General features: G+C 34.9%; 3 protein-coding genes across 7 annotated transcripts; 1 reads left to right on the plus strand and 2 right to left on the minus strand.

The window, feature by feature from the left end:
- Positions 1-1,743: 1,743 nt before the first annotated feature.
- LOC132598795 (uncharacterized) lies at positions 1,744-4,673 on the plus strand. The gene is made up of 3 exons (XM_060311888.1): positions 1,744-2,526; positions 2,746-3,132; positions 3,989-4,673. The coding sequence occupies exons 1-3, from the start codon at positions 2,085-2,087 to the stop codon at positions 4,324-4,326; spliced, it is 1,167 nt and encodes a 388-aa protein (XP_060167871.1). The 5' UTR covers positions 1,744-2,084; the 3' UTR covers positions 4,327-4,673.
- A 177-nt stretch (positions 4,674-4,850) lies between these two features.
- On the minus strand, positions 4,851-7,536 carry LOC132598793 (metacaspase-3-like). Of its 2 annotated transcripts, XM_060311887.1 has the most exons (5): positions 6,514-7,534; positions 6,070-6,400; positions 5,864-5,978; positions 5,451-5,609; positions 4,851-5,359 (listed from the first exon to the last, which is right to left on the minus strand). In XM_060311887.1, exons 1-5 carry the CDS (start codon positions 7,205-7,207, stop codon positions 5,300-5,302), a joined length of 1,359 nt encoding a protein of 452 aa, XP_060167870.1. In that variant the 5' UTR covers positions 7,208-7,534; the 3' UTR covers positions 4,851-5,299. The 2 variants fall into 2 exon arrangements, with proteins under 2 accessions (XP_060167870.1, XP_060167869.1); XM_060311886.1 differs by having other exon boundaries at positions 4,851-5,609; positions 6,514-7,536.
- Positions 7,537-11,858: 4,322 nt separating this feature from the next.
- LOC132598796 (metacaspase-3-like) lies at positions 11,859-13,843 on the minus strand. Of its 4 annotated transcripts, none has more exons than XR_009566678.1 (5): positions 13,356-13,843; positions 12,876-13,206; positions 12,656-12,780; positions 12,248-12,406; positions 11,859-12,156 (listed from the first exon to the last, which is right to left on the minus strand). XR_009566678.1 is itself a non-coding variant. In XM_060311890.1 (5 exons), the coding sequence occupies exons 1-5, from the start codon at positions 13,780-13,782 to the stop codon at positions 12,100-12,102; spliced, it is 1,089 nt and encodes a 362-aa protein (XP_060167873.1). In that variant the 5' UTR covers positions 13,783-13,842; the 3' UTR covers positions 11,859-12,099. The 4 variants fall into 4 exon arrangements, 2 of the variants coding, with proteins under 2 accessions (XP_060167873.1, XP_060167872.1); XR_009566677.1 differs by having other exon boundaries at positions 11,859-12,159; positions 13,356-13,842; XM_060311890.1 differs by having other exon boundaries at positions 12,666-12,780; positions 13,356-13,842.
- Between the last annotated feature and the right edge of the window lie 1,923 nt (positions 13,844-15,766).

The raw sequence follows: 15,766 nt of genomic DNA on the forward strand, positions 1-15,766 counted from the left end.
AAGGATAATGGTAGCCTCACCAGTGCGGAGATGAAATGTGTGCGTCTCCGGTCACCACCTCTCAATCAATGTCGTCACTAGCGACCTATCGTGCTGTACCAGACCAACTTTGACGCACCGGTAGATACTACCCCGACGTGGTATATCCAGGACACGAGGATGTGGGGGGCGAGCAGCTAAGATCTCTCATACTGAGTCCCCTAACCGGGTACGGACCTGAAACTCAGGCTGCAGGTCGGATGTCCATATATGTTGCGACCTATGCTCGGGCTGAAGATACAGTAACTCTCGATCGAAGGGCCCCGGATCAAGAGGGGGGTGATCCATCTGTTTTACGCATTTTAAATCAATCATTAACAAGTAGTATTAGTTATGTAATCTTTTATCAAAAAAATTATTAAGGATTGTGGTGACCCATCTGTTTTACGTATTTTAAATCAATCATTAACAAGTAATATTAGTTATGTAATCTTTTATCGAAAATTTTATTAAGGATTGTGGTGACCCATCTGTTTTACGTATTTTAAATAAATCATTAACAAGTAATATTAGTTATGTAATCTTTTATCGAAAATTATATTAAGGATTGTGGTGACCCATCTGTTTTACGTATTTTAAATCAATCATTAACAAGTAATATTAGTTATGTAATCTTTTATCGAAAATTTTATTAATCCTAAACTAAGGGTTTTCAATCCTAAAATATAAAGATTAAAAATTAATAAGTCAAATAATTAACAATTAGTTAGCATACAATTAGTATAAATAATTAATAAATAAACAATTAACTAACTAATCAAATAATTAACAAGTTATTATCATATATTTAATAAATAAACAATTAAGAAACTAATCAAAAAATTAATAAATTATTATCATATATTTAACAAATAAACAATTAATTAACTAATGAAATAATTAAGAAATTATTAACAAATAAACAATTGGCTTAGCAAAAACTAAATAAATAATTAGCCAGTCTAACAATTGAAATAGCTAGTCTAACAATTAATAAATAGTTAAGTCGCTAATCGAACAATTAACAAATACTAAATAAACAAGCAATAAATAATTAACTAATTAATAAAAAAAATTAAAGGGGGCAGTGGCAGTGGGTGCGGACTGCCCAACAACGTGCAAAAAAAAAATGCGCAATCCACCATAGATCCCTCCCACCATACCTAAGGTAATAATATATTTAGCAATGTAATAAAAAATTCGTAGTAAAATACCTAGAATGAAGGTGTTTTTGAGTTTTCAAAATGAGCTCCGCGCCGCTCTATTCCAAAATCTAACCTTAGAAACTTGTTCCTACACTTCAATATACCAAGAATATTGAGTCTTGGATTGAAAAACAATAAGAAAATAGCGTTTTGGGGGTTGGGGACCACCTGAAAACGGCATCAATGGCGGGCAGTGGTGGGCTGAAATAGTCGGGATCTGTGGTGGGGAAGGAGGGGTCGGCTTTTTGTTGACCTCCTTCACACACGAAATTGGTGCGTGAAAGGCCCAAGTTGCATTTTTGCAGTTTGGTGAAAGGCCTAAGTTGCATTTTTACAGTTTGATCCTTTCACACTAATTTAGTGCGTGAAAGTTACTAATGTTCTTTTTCTACTAATTTGGTTCAATTTTTTTTTTTTGCGCTACAATCACATGTGCTGGTTTTTTTTTTATCGGTAAAAACTAGCATAAATATAGAGAGTATTGATTACCAACTAGCGGTGTGGGGAGTTACTCTCATTATTCAAATCTTGACCATTAACCTAAAATCTCGTTTGCCTTAAAAGTAGCAAATTGACTCTATTTATTCAATACCCCATTCAGTTTTCCTTTCCTCAATTTATATAGGTATTCAGAATCACAGTATTAGCATAGGACCATTCTTCCAGTAATTTTTCTTTTCTAACAACCTTGTTGATTTGAAAGAATATTCCAGGAAAATCAACTGGCAACAACAGCAACCTAGGAAAATTTGCATACAGTTTTTTTACGGTCCAAAATAAATCACCCCTGATTTGTCTTTATCACCTTGTTTCTTCCCGGGGCACCATTAAGTTGCTCAACCCGACCCGTTTTTGCATATAATGCGTTTTCTTGGCCCTCAAATTTCTCATTATTGTCAAATTTCCAACCAAGAAGCCATGACTGAAAGTAGTTCTTCCTCCATAGCTCCTTTGCTTCTAAGAAACATATTAACATCAGCTTTTATATTCGCTGATAAACCTTTCATCATCTTAGCAGAAAAATACAAACTTCTTGAAAACATACGTTATTTCCTTATTTCAGCTTTTCTCTTCTTTCTTCACCTTTTACCTTCTTTATTCCCTTCACTAAATCCTTCAAATAAAAAGGCTGAGATTACCCCCTTTTATTCTCCGGCCACCGTGAACGGCAGTGCAGAATCAGGGATATCAAGAGCCTTAACACAAGTATTATCAATTGTTAATGATATTCCTGTAAGTTCAAGAAAATATGAAGTGGTTAGGTCATTAGCCGAGAGGTTAATTAATGAGAATCTTCTAGAAGGTAATGAAGCTTTTTCTTTTTAATATATTTTTATTCCCCTCCCCTTTGATTCCCCTTTGTTGGAGCTATTGCAGACTCGAAATCATAACCCTGAGATCATTTTGTCGGTGGGGGGTGCAGCAAAAAAATTTATCCGCACCGGGTGTTTACGCCAAAATAATAGATGCATACCATGTGCATAAATATATAATAACAGTACTTAACTATCCTTCTTGTCAGGTAACGAAACTTTAAGGGAAGTGAATTGCGTGGCTTTGTCATCAGCTTTTACAAGGACGCTTAGCCAGCTGGAATCTGCCATGGTGGCAGAAGAAGATGGTGGGGCCCGTGATGGTGGGGATTATGTTAGTAAGTTGACACGTGGATTGAGGGCGATTAGGTATTATGGTGACGTTATGTGGCAGCGTGGTAGGGCGAGGAACCAGATGGGCCAATTTGGGTGCTCGGCTGAGAAGCTGGCAGCGGAGTTGCTATGGCTTGCTCAGAAGATGGAAGCTTGTGGTTGTGCTGATGAAGCTGTTTATATGTGGGCTTCGGCTTCACATGTGGCTTACCTTGCTCTTTCTGCTGAACCGCGGCTTCAGGGATCTCTTGTTAAGGTTTCAGGTAATTGTCTATCCAATATTCTCTCATTGCAAGTTCTAATTTTGTTTGGAATTGAAGTATAGTTGTTGTTGTTGTTGTTATCTGAACAGAACAAAATATGTCCAGAGAACTCATCTAGCGAATTAGTATATCCAAATGTCTATACTCGTCTAGTAGTAGCAACTTCATAAGCCTGAATGCTTTCCTGTGCATGAGATTAAGTGTTGGTTCTACCATCTAATTAACCCTTTCTGAGAAGTCTTTTATTGTGATTTTTCTAAAATTTGTGACGCATAACCATTTAAGTGAAAAGCATTTGCACAACAAATGGATTAGTGCCAACTGATGGGAGGAGAATTTTAAAAAGAAATACCTGAAAATCATTGTGCATTTGTTTGAGTAGTGGAAGATAGAAGATAGCTTTGACTGAAAACTGATGATACATTGCTACATCTGATCTTTTTGATCAGGATGATAAGCTTAACAACGGAAACAGAACCAAACAGGTGCTGAATTACATGTAAAAGGAGTCTATAAAGTCTAAGAGAGAGCCATCATTGACAACTTTAATATCATTCCAAAAAGATAATGTTGCAGACATCTATACATTTTGCATTGTACAGCCTCGCATTTCCCTTCAAAACATCTTTCGTATTGCAAGAGCAGTGTCTTTCGTATTGTTTTCCTTGTCTTTCTCATCTTTTTTCTGGTAGATATTCCAGTCAATAGGAGTAGACTGCAATCAAGAAGTAGATGCTATCTGAATTGATATTTGGCATGATATAATGTTACCACCATCTGTCTTCTTTAATTGTTTTTTGGGATAGTAAAAGCGCCATGATCTGAATTTCTCTTTATGTTTTTGTGCTCTTTCAAGCGTTCTTATTCAAACAATCCAGAGAAATAGGAAAAGACGCAGAGCATGAAGAAGAACATCTCAGGCGGACAAACATGAATATGCTGATGTCATGGTTGCCATTGCTATGTCGAGCAAGCAACGGTACAGACACTCCAGTTCTGAGTATTAGCGAAAGGGCTGAGCTTGAAAGAATATTAGAGCAGATCATAGGGACATTGGAACAAGAAGAGGAGCAAGAAAAGGTGTTGTCCCTTTGGCTCCACCATTTCACCTATTGCCCGTCTTCTGACTGGCCCAACCTCCATGATTGCTACACTCGCTGGTGCACAGCTTCTCGTAAGCTGTTGCTTCACTGAAATTTCTATGGAAAACACATCGGGTTAGATTTGATTCTAAATACTTGGAGTCCCATCTTTCTGGCATGGAAGGAGTCTCTAATGGGAAGTGGAGGAAAAGATTATATTGCTTTGTTAACTCCTCTATCTGGTCCATCAGTTTATGTGGGTTTTGCTCCTTAGCAGGAAAATGCCTATGAAGGTCCATCCGTCCAAAGAAAGATGTGTATCAGTTAGCTATGTCTTGTAATTATTTTTCCTCTATTTCAATTTACAAGTCGAAAGCACGCTTAAGTTGCATATGCACGTTTGATAGTGTTTATAAAGTGCTTGAATTTACAGCAAATTGAGCAGACTAGTTTATTTAATTTTAGGCCTCAAATGTTCTTTCCTGCAGATTACATTGACTTCTCTTCTAGTTTCCTAACATATCGAAGTTTTATTATTCTGGTGCTCACTTCGTTTGTGATATATCAATATAGAAACATCCCCTAATAACTAAGTTCTGTCGAAAATTCTTTATAGGATAACAACTAAACTATTGTATACTTGTACCTATATAAATCAGGAGACCCTGGGATCTTGTGTAAAATCTATTAACAGGTTAGTGCATATTTAATCTTTTAGAAACTAAAGACTATATGTATGATGTAGCAGGGATGTGGTGATTTCTAGCCTTCATGTAAAAGGGTTCCTTTAAATTTCCAATTATCTTCCACGCCCTTTTCAAAATGGCAAGCTCTGCTGCAAATTCACGACATAAAGGATGTGACATGTAGCTTAGACAAGCTGTTCTGAGTAAATTTCCATCTGGAAGTTTGTTTTGTGTTAATGGTAAAGTTTACATAAGGTAAAAACACGATCAAGATTCAGACCAGAACAATACTACAAGTAAATCTACACGTCATGGTAAAAGGGCGTGTTGAAATTTGTAAGTACAACGAGATTATGCTAGGGGAGTTGTACTCAGACTGGAGTTGGATACTTTAAGCTCCTATATAGCCACCAGCTTCGAGTGAATATCAAACGGCTCAGACGAGGATAGTTGAGGCTCCTGGTCAAGACCAATAAAATGCATTAGACAAGTACGACAATGATGCAATACTGCACTGAAGTTTTTTTTTGACAATCTTGTAGAAGCGCACCTGAGTTTCATTTGCACCATTAAGGCCTAGTCTTTTCTGTGCTTCATCAATCTTATTGTGCATACGCATAATTAAGCGTCCGTAACTCAATTTAGTTTCTTGCTCCAACGTTTGGATGAAACTATAAGTCAGTGCACCCATTGGAACGCCTGTGAATGCCTGCATATATCCAAGGTGCGGACATTTTGATGATTGAAGGTGTGCTAAAACTGAACAAATCAATAATCTGTCTAAATCCATGTCTCTTAGTACATAACACAACACAACAGAAGTAAAAGAGCGATACAGGCAAGACAATGATTAAGACTTAGTCGTGTTAGTATACTTACATTACTTTGGTGTTTGCCATGAGTCTTTTTTAATTTGTTTAGAGATTTTAAAGAAGTGTGTGATTTGCATTTTAAAGTACTAACCGTTGTATCTCCAGAACTTTGATGGTCGTCACAGGCACTGATAGAGATTGCTGTGCCCCCTCTGGTACCTTTGTATGAGCTGATCCGATGGTCTTCCCACTTAAAGTATCCTGCCCTGCTTGAAAACATTATGACATAGTACTACTTTTACTATAGCTTAATGTGATGTTTCATAGCATGATCAAAAGGATTTGTTCATCACTAACCGGTTTATTCTGCAAACGAAGGGCAAATCTAGGGAAGTTCCACTAAAGCATGCATCAATTATACCATGAAGTGTGGCTCCACATGGTAAAGGCCTTACAATGGTACTGTTGATCTCATCATCTAGTATTCTTCCTTCTGTCTCATAATCAACAGGGCACAATGATTCATCATGCCCATCAATCTCATCACCATCACGGTCTCGTACTCGTGCCCCATGACCAGAGTAGTGGAACACTAGTGAATCTCCTGGCCGACAACCATGAACAAGCCAACGTAAGGCTGATCTGATATTGGCCTTGGTTGGGTATTTGTATGGATCTTTCTCATCCTCTGCAAATTATGTATTACATGTGGTTAACTTATTACTGCTCAATTCTACCTTGACTGTCTGCACTAGTGGAATGTTAATTAAATGAGACGTTCAAAAAGATGACAATACATACCTGTAAGGAAAATTACTGATGCATTTGGGAATCCCAACTTGTTGACCAGAAAATATCTCATGGATAAGACATCATTAATGCTTCCCTTCAGACTCTTCGGATGGCCACGGTAATTAATTCCGCACAGAACTGCTCGTTTTCGTCCATGCACTGTAGGAGCTCGGATATTATTAATCTGTGGTGACATAATGTTGAATTGTTGAGGCTGGATATTGTTAGTATTTGGACTCATCCTTCTTGGCCTTGCAGGATAAGCTGGAAATCCTGGACTCATATTGTCATCGGCAGTGGGGAAATTATTGCTATTACCATTTGGATTTATCCTTCCTGGCCTTGCAGGGTAAGCTGGAGATCCTGGGCTCATATTATTATCGGCAGTGGGGAAATTACTACTATTGGCATTTGGATTCATCCTTCCTGGCCTGGCAGGATAAGCTGGAAATTCTGGGTTCATATTGTTATTGGCAGTAGGGAAATTATTAGGATTTGGACTCATCCTTCCGGGCCTAGCAGGAAAAGCTGGAAATTCTGGTCTCATATTGTTATTGGGAGTGGGGAAATTAGCAAAGCTGTTGTTTCTTGGAGGTTGAAGTTGTGTAACAGATTGACACCTTGGACAGGTGATTGTTTGTGCTCCAATGGGAGCTGCTATAATCATGCCGCACCACTTGCATTTGCATATCCTCCTGTCCATTATACGAAGGGTGAAATAGCAGGCTGATCAAGAGATATCAAAGTGGAGTTCTTGTTGTGACTACTGACTACTTGAGAGGATCGGTCAAGATTCATATAGGATGGAAAATGGCGATTTAATTCAATGTTATTTAAGGAGTTCGAACGCAGGTATGGGCTAAATAAACTAATAGGCAGTCTTGGTCCCACTGAAAATACCAGTGAAGATTCAAATCAAAAGGTGAAAGATATTCATAGTAGGAGGAATCAGGACAATTCTAATTTCAGTAATGTTGATCACTTATTCGGCGTGTATATATATTTTATATATATGCGCAAAGGTGGGTGCATTGAAACTTTAAGGGTGCCAATAGAAATACTATCACAATCCATTTATTTATGAATCCAAAATCTATTACTTATAATACTCATTTAGTGAATCTTTTAACACTTACACAATTTATGATTTTTGAGCTAAAACTAATGAGTTTGGATGAGCCCTAACTCTACCAGCAGCAACAACAGTAAGCTTTCACCTTGTTGCTTGCACCAAAATCATAAAGCTGTTCGTATATCAAAAAATTAACGCAATTATGCCTTTATAATGTAGAAACTAGGAAGATATCGAGAAATTTAGGTTATTATGCTTATAGATTTACCATGTAAGTATAACTACATGTCTACGTCAACAACTCACCATACATAATATTGTGATAACACTTAAAAAAGTAACTCGTTTTCTGATGCAAGCTAATGTCCCTTGCCATGTGGCGAATCATCGATTTCTTTTAGCTAGATTAGAAGTTTTTTTCCCCCTAAGTCGTGTCACATTTGATACAATAATTATTAGTTATTGAGTGACTATTTACTTGTATTTTCCCAAATTGAATTTTAACATTTTTTGACTTTTTTTACAATGATATTTAGTGATGTATATAAACATCATTGAATTACTCTTTCGCTTCAAGAACTAATTTCTGATTTCAGTGCACTCCCTCCGATCCAAAATAATTGAGGATTTAGTCTCTCAAAGCTGGTCCAAAATAATTGAGGTTTTTAGTTTATCAATAAGGTATTTAATTCTTTTTCCAAATTAACCCTTGACACATTCTTAATTCAACGAATAAATTTAATGCTTGTTATTGTTTCAGAGCCCCTCATAATTAAAAATATTTTAGTCAATACAACTCTTAATTTTGAGGAGTAAGTAAATTTTTAATCTGGGTGCCCAAGTCTAAAATCTCAATTATTTTGGACCGCAGAGAGTAATAAATTAAAAGTTAAGTGACCAAATTAATCCCATATCGATATCTCTCAAAGTGGGCAATTAAGCACTTCCAAGAAACTTAATGAACACATATATTTAGGAAAAATATTAAGTACGTATTTTGTATGTCCAATCAGCAAAAGCTTTATTCTCTTTCTGTTGTAGACTGGTGATGGAGAAACAACGAATCCGTCTATTTGCGCCTTTCGGCATATGATATATTCATCTTGTATTGTTAACGTATAATCTTTTTTCATGACTCGGTATTATATTCTTGAAAATTTCTTTAATTTTCCTGTGTGCTTATCCCTTTGAATGTATTGTATTGAGAATTAGTCCACATGTTCACTATACTCTTCTAATGAATCATTCGTTTTAGAATTTTGAAACGAAACGCGTGTTAGGAAAATGTTACAATATTGATACTGAATAAAAAGAAGAACAGTAACAACTTTATGGAATCAAACACAATGTCTCTGAATGAGTTAGGTTTTTGATCAGAGTATTGCAAGGGAATGTTGTTTTAACTGTTTGAGAATATAAACGTCAACTTTCTGGTTGCATCGGATGCTAATTTTTCGTGTAAATTGGTATTTCATTGCTATTTTAGCTAGTCAAGGAATCATATTAGTGTTTCATGAAGAATTAATATTTTTCAGAATCCGAATTTCGCTGCCTGAGGGATTGTTAAATTAAGAGAAAATAATCTTTCTTAATGATCTTGTTTCGTCTTTTGGTTGTAGAAAAGTAATATTGCCAGCCAGCCACTAAGAAAATGAATCCATGGCGGAGATCTTAGGAGCCGTTTGGACATGATATGAAATCAGTGATCTGAAATTGAAGTTTTGTTTGGACAGGCAATTTGAATTTCTTTAGTTGTATTTTTTCTTGTAGAGATAAAAATCCCACAAGTTGTGAAAACCAACAAATTTTCCCAATTCTTATACAATCTTATACAATGACCAAATCATAGTTCATAACAAAATTAATGCGCTACTAGAAGGCTTTTCTAAAGAATACAACATCAATTGATCAAACTTTAATTCAGTAAAAAGGAAAATTAAACATGAATTGTAGTGTAACTACTCTTTAATATAATCCTCTCACATGGTTGATAAGAGTAAATTTGTTATAAATATACTATCATCTTACAAATTTTTTAATATTTGATATAAATAGTTGGTAAACATGGTTGGTGAATATATCTACCAACTTATGAATATTTTTTTACAAAATATAAATTTATGGGTCAAGTTTTATATTTAAAAAATTTGAAATCATGGTTTGGAATCTCAAATCATGCTTTTTTGGATGATTTAGGATTTAAAATCATATATGAAGTTGAAGTTGAAATTTTATGCAAATTGCATAAATAAACACTGATTTGAAATCATAATTTCATATCGCATGTCCAAACAGCTACTTAGTAAAAATTAGGCGGGGTGGTCAGTGACTCAGTGTTTGAGCCCGCAATCAAAGTTTAGCCACTATTTCAAATGTAATTAGAAAGTGGCCATTTTTTAATGCAAAAATAATATCTGAACAAAAATAACCCTGGCAAAAACACGAAAACCCCCAGCACTGTTTCGAAACTCTGACAAATAATGCTGGAATTCGAAAAGTTCATGGAATTTGAAACTCTAGGAACGATTCCTGGGATTTGAACATATAAATGTTCAAACTGATGTCATGGCACAAACTGATGTCATGGCTTCCTTTGCTATGTCGAGCAAGCGACGGTCTCCAGTCTTGAGTATTGGCGAAAGCGCTGACCTTGAAAGAGTACTACAGCAGATGATAGAGACATTAGAACAAGAAGAGGAGCAAGAAAAGGTGTTGTCCTTTTAGCTTCACCATTTCACCTATTGCCCTTCTTCTGACTGGCCCAACCTCCACGATTGCTACACTCGCTGGTGCACAGCTTCTCGTAAGCTCTTGCTTCACTGAATTTTCTGCGAAAAACCTTTGGTTAGATCGATTCTAGATACTTGAAGACCCATATTTCTGGCAAGGAATGGGTCTCTAATGGGTAAGTGGAGGAAAAGATTTTATCACTGTGTTAATTCCTCTATCTGGTCCATCGGTTTCCGGGATGTAGGAATTGCTCTTAGGAGGACACTGTCGTTGAAGGTCCAAATGAAAATGTCTCTCAGTTAGTTATGTCTTGTAATTATTCTTCCTCTTGTACCATTTATAAGTCGAAAGCACTCTTAAGTTGCATATGCACGTTTGATAGTGTTTATAAAGTTGCATATGAACGTTTGATAGTTGTTTATAAAGTTTTTATACTTACAGCAAATGAGCAGACTAGTTTTCTTGAACTGGTTTTGCTCTAGTCATGTCCGCTATCGGGGTAAGTGTTGGATAATTGAATAGAAATGAAGTCTCTAGTTCGGTTCATTTATCATTTATCTAAGTATGAAGTTCCCTTTCAATTTTAACTTGTTATACAGAAACGAGACTGTAGAGAAATATAGCAGAAGAAAAGTAAATCGGGGAAACCTTCTGCTAGCCCAAGATCGTTAACTGAGATCGGAAGATTCAACTAAAGAAGAGGAAACTTTGGAAAGGAGAACTTTGTAATGAAAGAAGACTCTCTTGAATTGGCTTGAATTGAGTTACAATTGAGTTTTGTCTGGGTTGATTACAAATGCTTAATGTCACCCGTATTTATACTTGTCTAGGGATGCTTCTAGATATTATTCTAGATACATCCAAAAGAAAAATCTAGTTACTCTTATCTCCTACCACTATTCTAGACTATCATGATATTATTCTAGATACAAAAGGATCTAGATAATTCTATCCTCAACTATAAATATCTAAGTGTCTAGAATTTCTAGACATTTCCTAAGTATATATATCAAAGATATTACAATATAACTTTCTATAAACTCTTCTAAATATTTATGATATTTTTCCTTCCAAAAAATTAACTTTAATTTTTCACAGAGACATCTATCCTCATCATTTATCGCTTTTATGTACCGTTAACACCAATAAAATCAGGCATTATTTGATATCAAAAAAGAAAAGTCAGGCATTGTGTGATTTAATAGGATTAGTGCTGCAATATCTTCTATAGGAGTTATGACAGATAATATGGTTGTATAATCAATGGACAAGGAAGAAAAACATTCATTTCTGGTTTATCTATCAGTTTCAAGTGTGAAGTGCCCTGCAAATTTATCTGATTATACAGAGCAAGACATATATCTTCACCGTCTATCTTTTCAAATACATCGTTAACAATAAAATAGGCTTCTGTGTTCCAAAAAAAACCACGCTGCACATCTTCTATAGGAACTTTTGACAGAATCTTGTGATATGGTTTGCATCGATATACATGGAAGAAGATAGATTCATGACATAAAGGACATGATAACATGTAGTTGTAGACGAGCTGTTCTGAGCAAATTTCCATCTGGAAGTTTATTCACTGTTATTGATAAGGTTTACATAACTAACATACACGATCAAGATTCACACCAGAACAATACTATATGAGTGAATCTACGCTTCTACACGCGATGGTAAAAGGAACTGTTGAAATCAATTACAATAAGATAAAAGTGTTGAGATTTATTAGTACAACAAGATTATTCCAGGGAAGTTGTACTCAGGCTGGAGTTGGATACTTTAAGTTCCTATATAGCCACCATCTTTGAGTGAATATCAAACTGCTCAGACGAGGATAGTTGAGGCTTCTGGGCAAGACCAATAAAGTGCATTAGACAAGAACAACGATGATGCGATTTTGCACTAATTTTTTTTAACAATCTCAAAGAAGCATACCTGAGTTTCATTTGCACCATTGAGGCCCATTCCTTTCTGTGCTTCATGGATCTTATAGTGCATACTCATGAGTAAGCGTCCATAAGTCAATTTAGGCTCTTGCTCCAAAGTTTGGATGAAACTATAAGTCAGGGCACCCGATGCAACACCTGTGAAAGCCTGCATAAATTCAAGGTGCGACAATTTGATGATTGAAGGTGTTAAAAGTGAACATATCTATAATATTTTAAAATCCACGCGGCTCAGTACATAACAGAACACAATAGAAGTAAAAGACCCATACAGGTAATATGAACCAATTATGATTACAGCTTAGTCGTGTTAGTACACTTCCATCGATTTGGTGTTTGTCAGGAGTCTTTTTATTTGTTTAGAGATTTTAAAGTCAGTATAGGAATAAGCATTTACAAATACTAACTGTTGTATCTCCAGAATTTTGATGGTCGTCACAGGCACTGATAGAGATTGCTGTTCCCCCTCTTGTACCTTTGTAGTAGCTGATCTGATGGTCTTCCCACATAAAGTTTCCTGCCCTGCTTGAAAACAGTTTGCCATACCACTTTTACTATAACTTGATATGAAGTTTCATTGCTTGATCAATAACCAAAAGGATTAGTTCATCAATAACCTGTTTATTCTGCACATAAAGGGCAAATCTAGGAAAGTCCCACTGAAGCATGTATCAATTATGCCATGAAGTGTGGCTCCACGCGGTAAAGGCCTAACAATAGTACCATTGATCTCATCATCTAGTATCCCTCCTTTTGTTTCATAATCAACGGGGCATAGTGATTCGTCATGCCCATCAATCTCATCCCCATCAAAGTCCGGTACTTGTGAGCCATGGCCAGAATAGTGGAACACTAGTGAATCTCCTGGCTGACAACCATGAACAAGCCAACGTAGGGCTGATCTGATATTGGCCTTGGTTGGATACTTGTATGGATCTTTCTCATCCTCTGCAAATTTTATGTATTACATGTTAGACTAAGGCTATTAAATGGTTTTGTGTAGGGATATGCAAAATCCTTAAAATACAAGACTAGGAGAATACTAAAATTAACATTTATTTTCTAGTGCTGAATCGTAGGTGATCAATCACACGTACCTGTAAGGACAATCACTGATGCATTTGGGAATCCCAACTTCTCGACCAGAAAATATCTCATGCATAAAACGTCATTAATGCTTCCCTTCAGACTCTTGGGATGCCCACGGTAATTAATTCCGCACAGAACTGCTCGTTTTCGTCCATGTACTGATGAAGGTCGCATATTGTTAATCTGCGTTGACATGTTGAATTGTTGAGGCTGAGAATTATAAGCATTTGGACTCATCCTTCCTGGCCTTGTAGGAAAAGCTGGAAATCCTTGGCTCATATTGTTATTGCCAGTGGGGAAATTTGCAAAGCCATTGTTTCTTGCGGGTTGGAGTTGTGTAACAGATTGGCACCTTGGACAGCTAATTGTTTGTGCTCCAAAGGGAGCTGCCATCTTCATGCCGCACCACTGGCATTTGCATCTCCTGCTGTCCATTATCTCTAGGGTGATCAAAGTGGAGTCCCTCTTGTTTTGATTACTTGAGATGATCAATCAAGATACATATGGGAGGCATATATATATATGGCACAGGTGGATGCATGATTCAAATTTCATGGGTGCAAATTCGAAATTCTACCACAACCTTTTTTATTTAACTAGTATTCGTACGCGCGCGATGCGCAGAAAATATTAAAAAATATAATTATGACAAATTGTTATATGGCTTATTTAAGTACATTGGATCATATTTCTTAAACAAAATTTCAATTATCATGTTCTTTCTCAATGCAATGTACTTATAAAAAGAATTCTATGAAATTAGAAAAGACGAATTATATATAGAGCTAGAATATCATGTTAGTTCCTTAAATAGATATAGAATTTCTTTTAGTCCTTTAATAATAGTTTTATTAATTTTATTTTATCTATTGCTTAAAATTATATCATAGTTTTTATTGGTGAAAATATTTTTCACCTTTCAATTTTGCTTTAAAAATCGAACAACTTTCCCAACTTTGAACAATATATTGACAGCCACCCCCCTACCCCTCTGGTCTCAATTGAACCTTTTAAGTACCTTCTTATCCTCTAAATTATTAACCTTTTTCTTGTTTTCCTTTTTGAATACTATGATTCTTTTTCTCTTTCTAACATATTTATGTATACTTATAGAACAAATAAATCTTACTTATAACGTAAAAGTGTAAAAATAATTTTCAAATATATGTAATTTTGATAATTGTGAACAATATTTCCATTTTAGAATAAATTAACATGTGTGAAAGATTCTTCTTGAATCAAAATATGTTTTTTAGAAATCTTGGAGTATATCTTTTCTATTTTTTTAAGTACAAACTTTAGCAGTAAAATTAATTTATTTGAGTGGAATGACATTAACTTAAATACATTATGGTATAGGATCATACAACTATGATTAAAACTACAATAGTCTTAATTTTAGTAAATCAACTAAAAAAAACAATGGTCAAATTAAAGCACAAATGAATCGAAAATAATTAAAAGAAGCCAAGTCAAACAGATGCTAATTTTGATTTTGATTTTAATCCACTTCCCGTAAGATTTACATAATCTTTCTTTTCATATCATTGTTATGGATATAAACAATTGTGCTCTTTCTTAAATAGCTATATAGCAAAGAAAAGTATGAACTTTATTTTTGTTTACCTTTGCATATTCTCTAAGAAAAAATGAAAAAAAAAAAAACTAAACTACTTGTAAAGATAAGATTTTTATCCTCTAATTTTTTGTATGAATTTGACGCTAAAGAAGAATAACCAAATACTTTATAAAGTAACAAAAATAATAAGCCAATAAAATTAAAATTCTCACATTTTCTCAATGAACGACGTGCTGAGCTTTGTGAATGTAGACTCCTAATTCGAATTTTAGGGGATAAAATAGGGCGAGGAAAGAGATAAAGATAGAGATAAACATATAGAAATAACATATTCATATTAAAATTCTTAAACTAAAATCTTTATCTTCAAATTCAAAATCAGAAATAACATATTCATATTAAAAATTAAAACCAAATATTTATTACAGTGTTCCCAACGAAACTGCAAGCGAAACACTATGTACTCAAGCCTCCAGGAAATAAATTGCTCCATAAAATGCAATCAAACGCTAACCTGATCCCTTTTTTTCCCTTTCCTTTTTTCTTATTCTTTTGTTTCTTTTTCTCTTCTAAACACAAAAATAAGCAAACCTTATCCAAATTTAAATATTTTATCTTTCAAGTCCAATTCACATTTACTTTTTAAGTTTCACTCAAATATTTTTCTTGTTTCTAATCAGATTCATATTCAAAATACATCACTACTTAAATTTCAAAACATTTAAAATAATTGCAAGTTCAGTAAATAAAAGCACGAAATGGAATTTTTTTGAGATATTGTAGTATCTTATCAGTTATGATTAATTTGCATATTCTTTCCTCCTTTAGGTAATTTATTCA

This window comes from Lycium barbarum, chromosome 6, assembly GCF_019175385.1.
Source record: "Lycium barbarum isolate Lr01 chromosome 6, ASM1917538v2, whole genome shotgun sequence".
Classification (NCBI taxonomy): Eukaryota; Viridiplantae; Streptophyta; class Magnoliopsida; order Solanales; family Solanaceae; genus Lycium; species Lycium barbarum.

Coding starts and splice junctions, on each gene's coding strand:
- LOC132598795 (XM_060311888.1), top strand. CDS start 2,085: ATGCGTTTTCTTGGCCCTCAAATTTCTCATTATTGTCAAATTTCCAAC. Junction 2,527..2,745: donor TAATGAGAATCTTCTAGAAG/GTAATGAAGCTT, acceptor CCTTCTTGTCAG/GTAACGAAACTTTAAGGGAA. Junction 3,133..3,988: donor ATCTCTTGTTAAGGTTTCAG/GTAATTGTCTAT, acceptor TGCTCTTTCAAG/CGTTCTTATTCAAACAATCC.
- LOC132598793 (XM_060311886.1), bottom strand. CDS start 7,207: ATGGACAGGAGGATATGCAAATGCAAGTGGTGCGGCATGATTATAGCA. Junction 6,401..6,513: donor ATCAGTAATTTTCCTTACAG/GTATGTATTGTC, acceptor CATAATTTGCAG/AGGATGAGAAAGATCCATAC. Junction 5,610..5,863: donor AAAGTTCTGGAGATACAACG/GTTAGTACTTTA, acceptor GGATATATGCAG/GCATTCACAGGCGTTCCAAT.
- LOC132598796 (XM_060311889.1), bottom strand. CDS start 13,782: ATGGACAGCAGGAGATGCAAATGCCAGTGGTGCGGCATGAAGATGGCA. Junction 13,207..13,355: donor ATCAGTGATTGTCCTTACAG/GTACGTGTGATT, acceptor TAAAATTTGCAG/AGGATGAGAAAGATCCATAC. Junction 12,781..12,875: donor TTTATGTGCAGAATAAACAG/GTTATTGATGAA, acceptor GTTTTCAAGCAG/GGCAGGAAACTTTATGTGGG.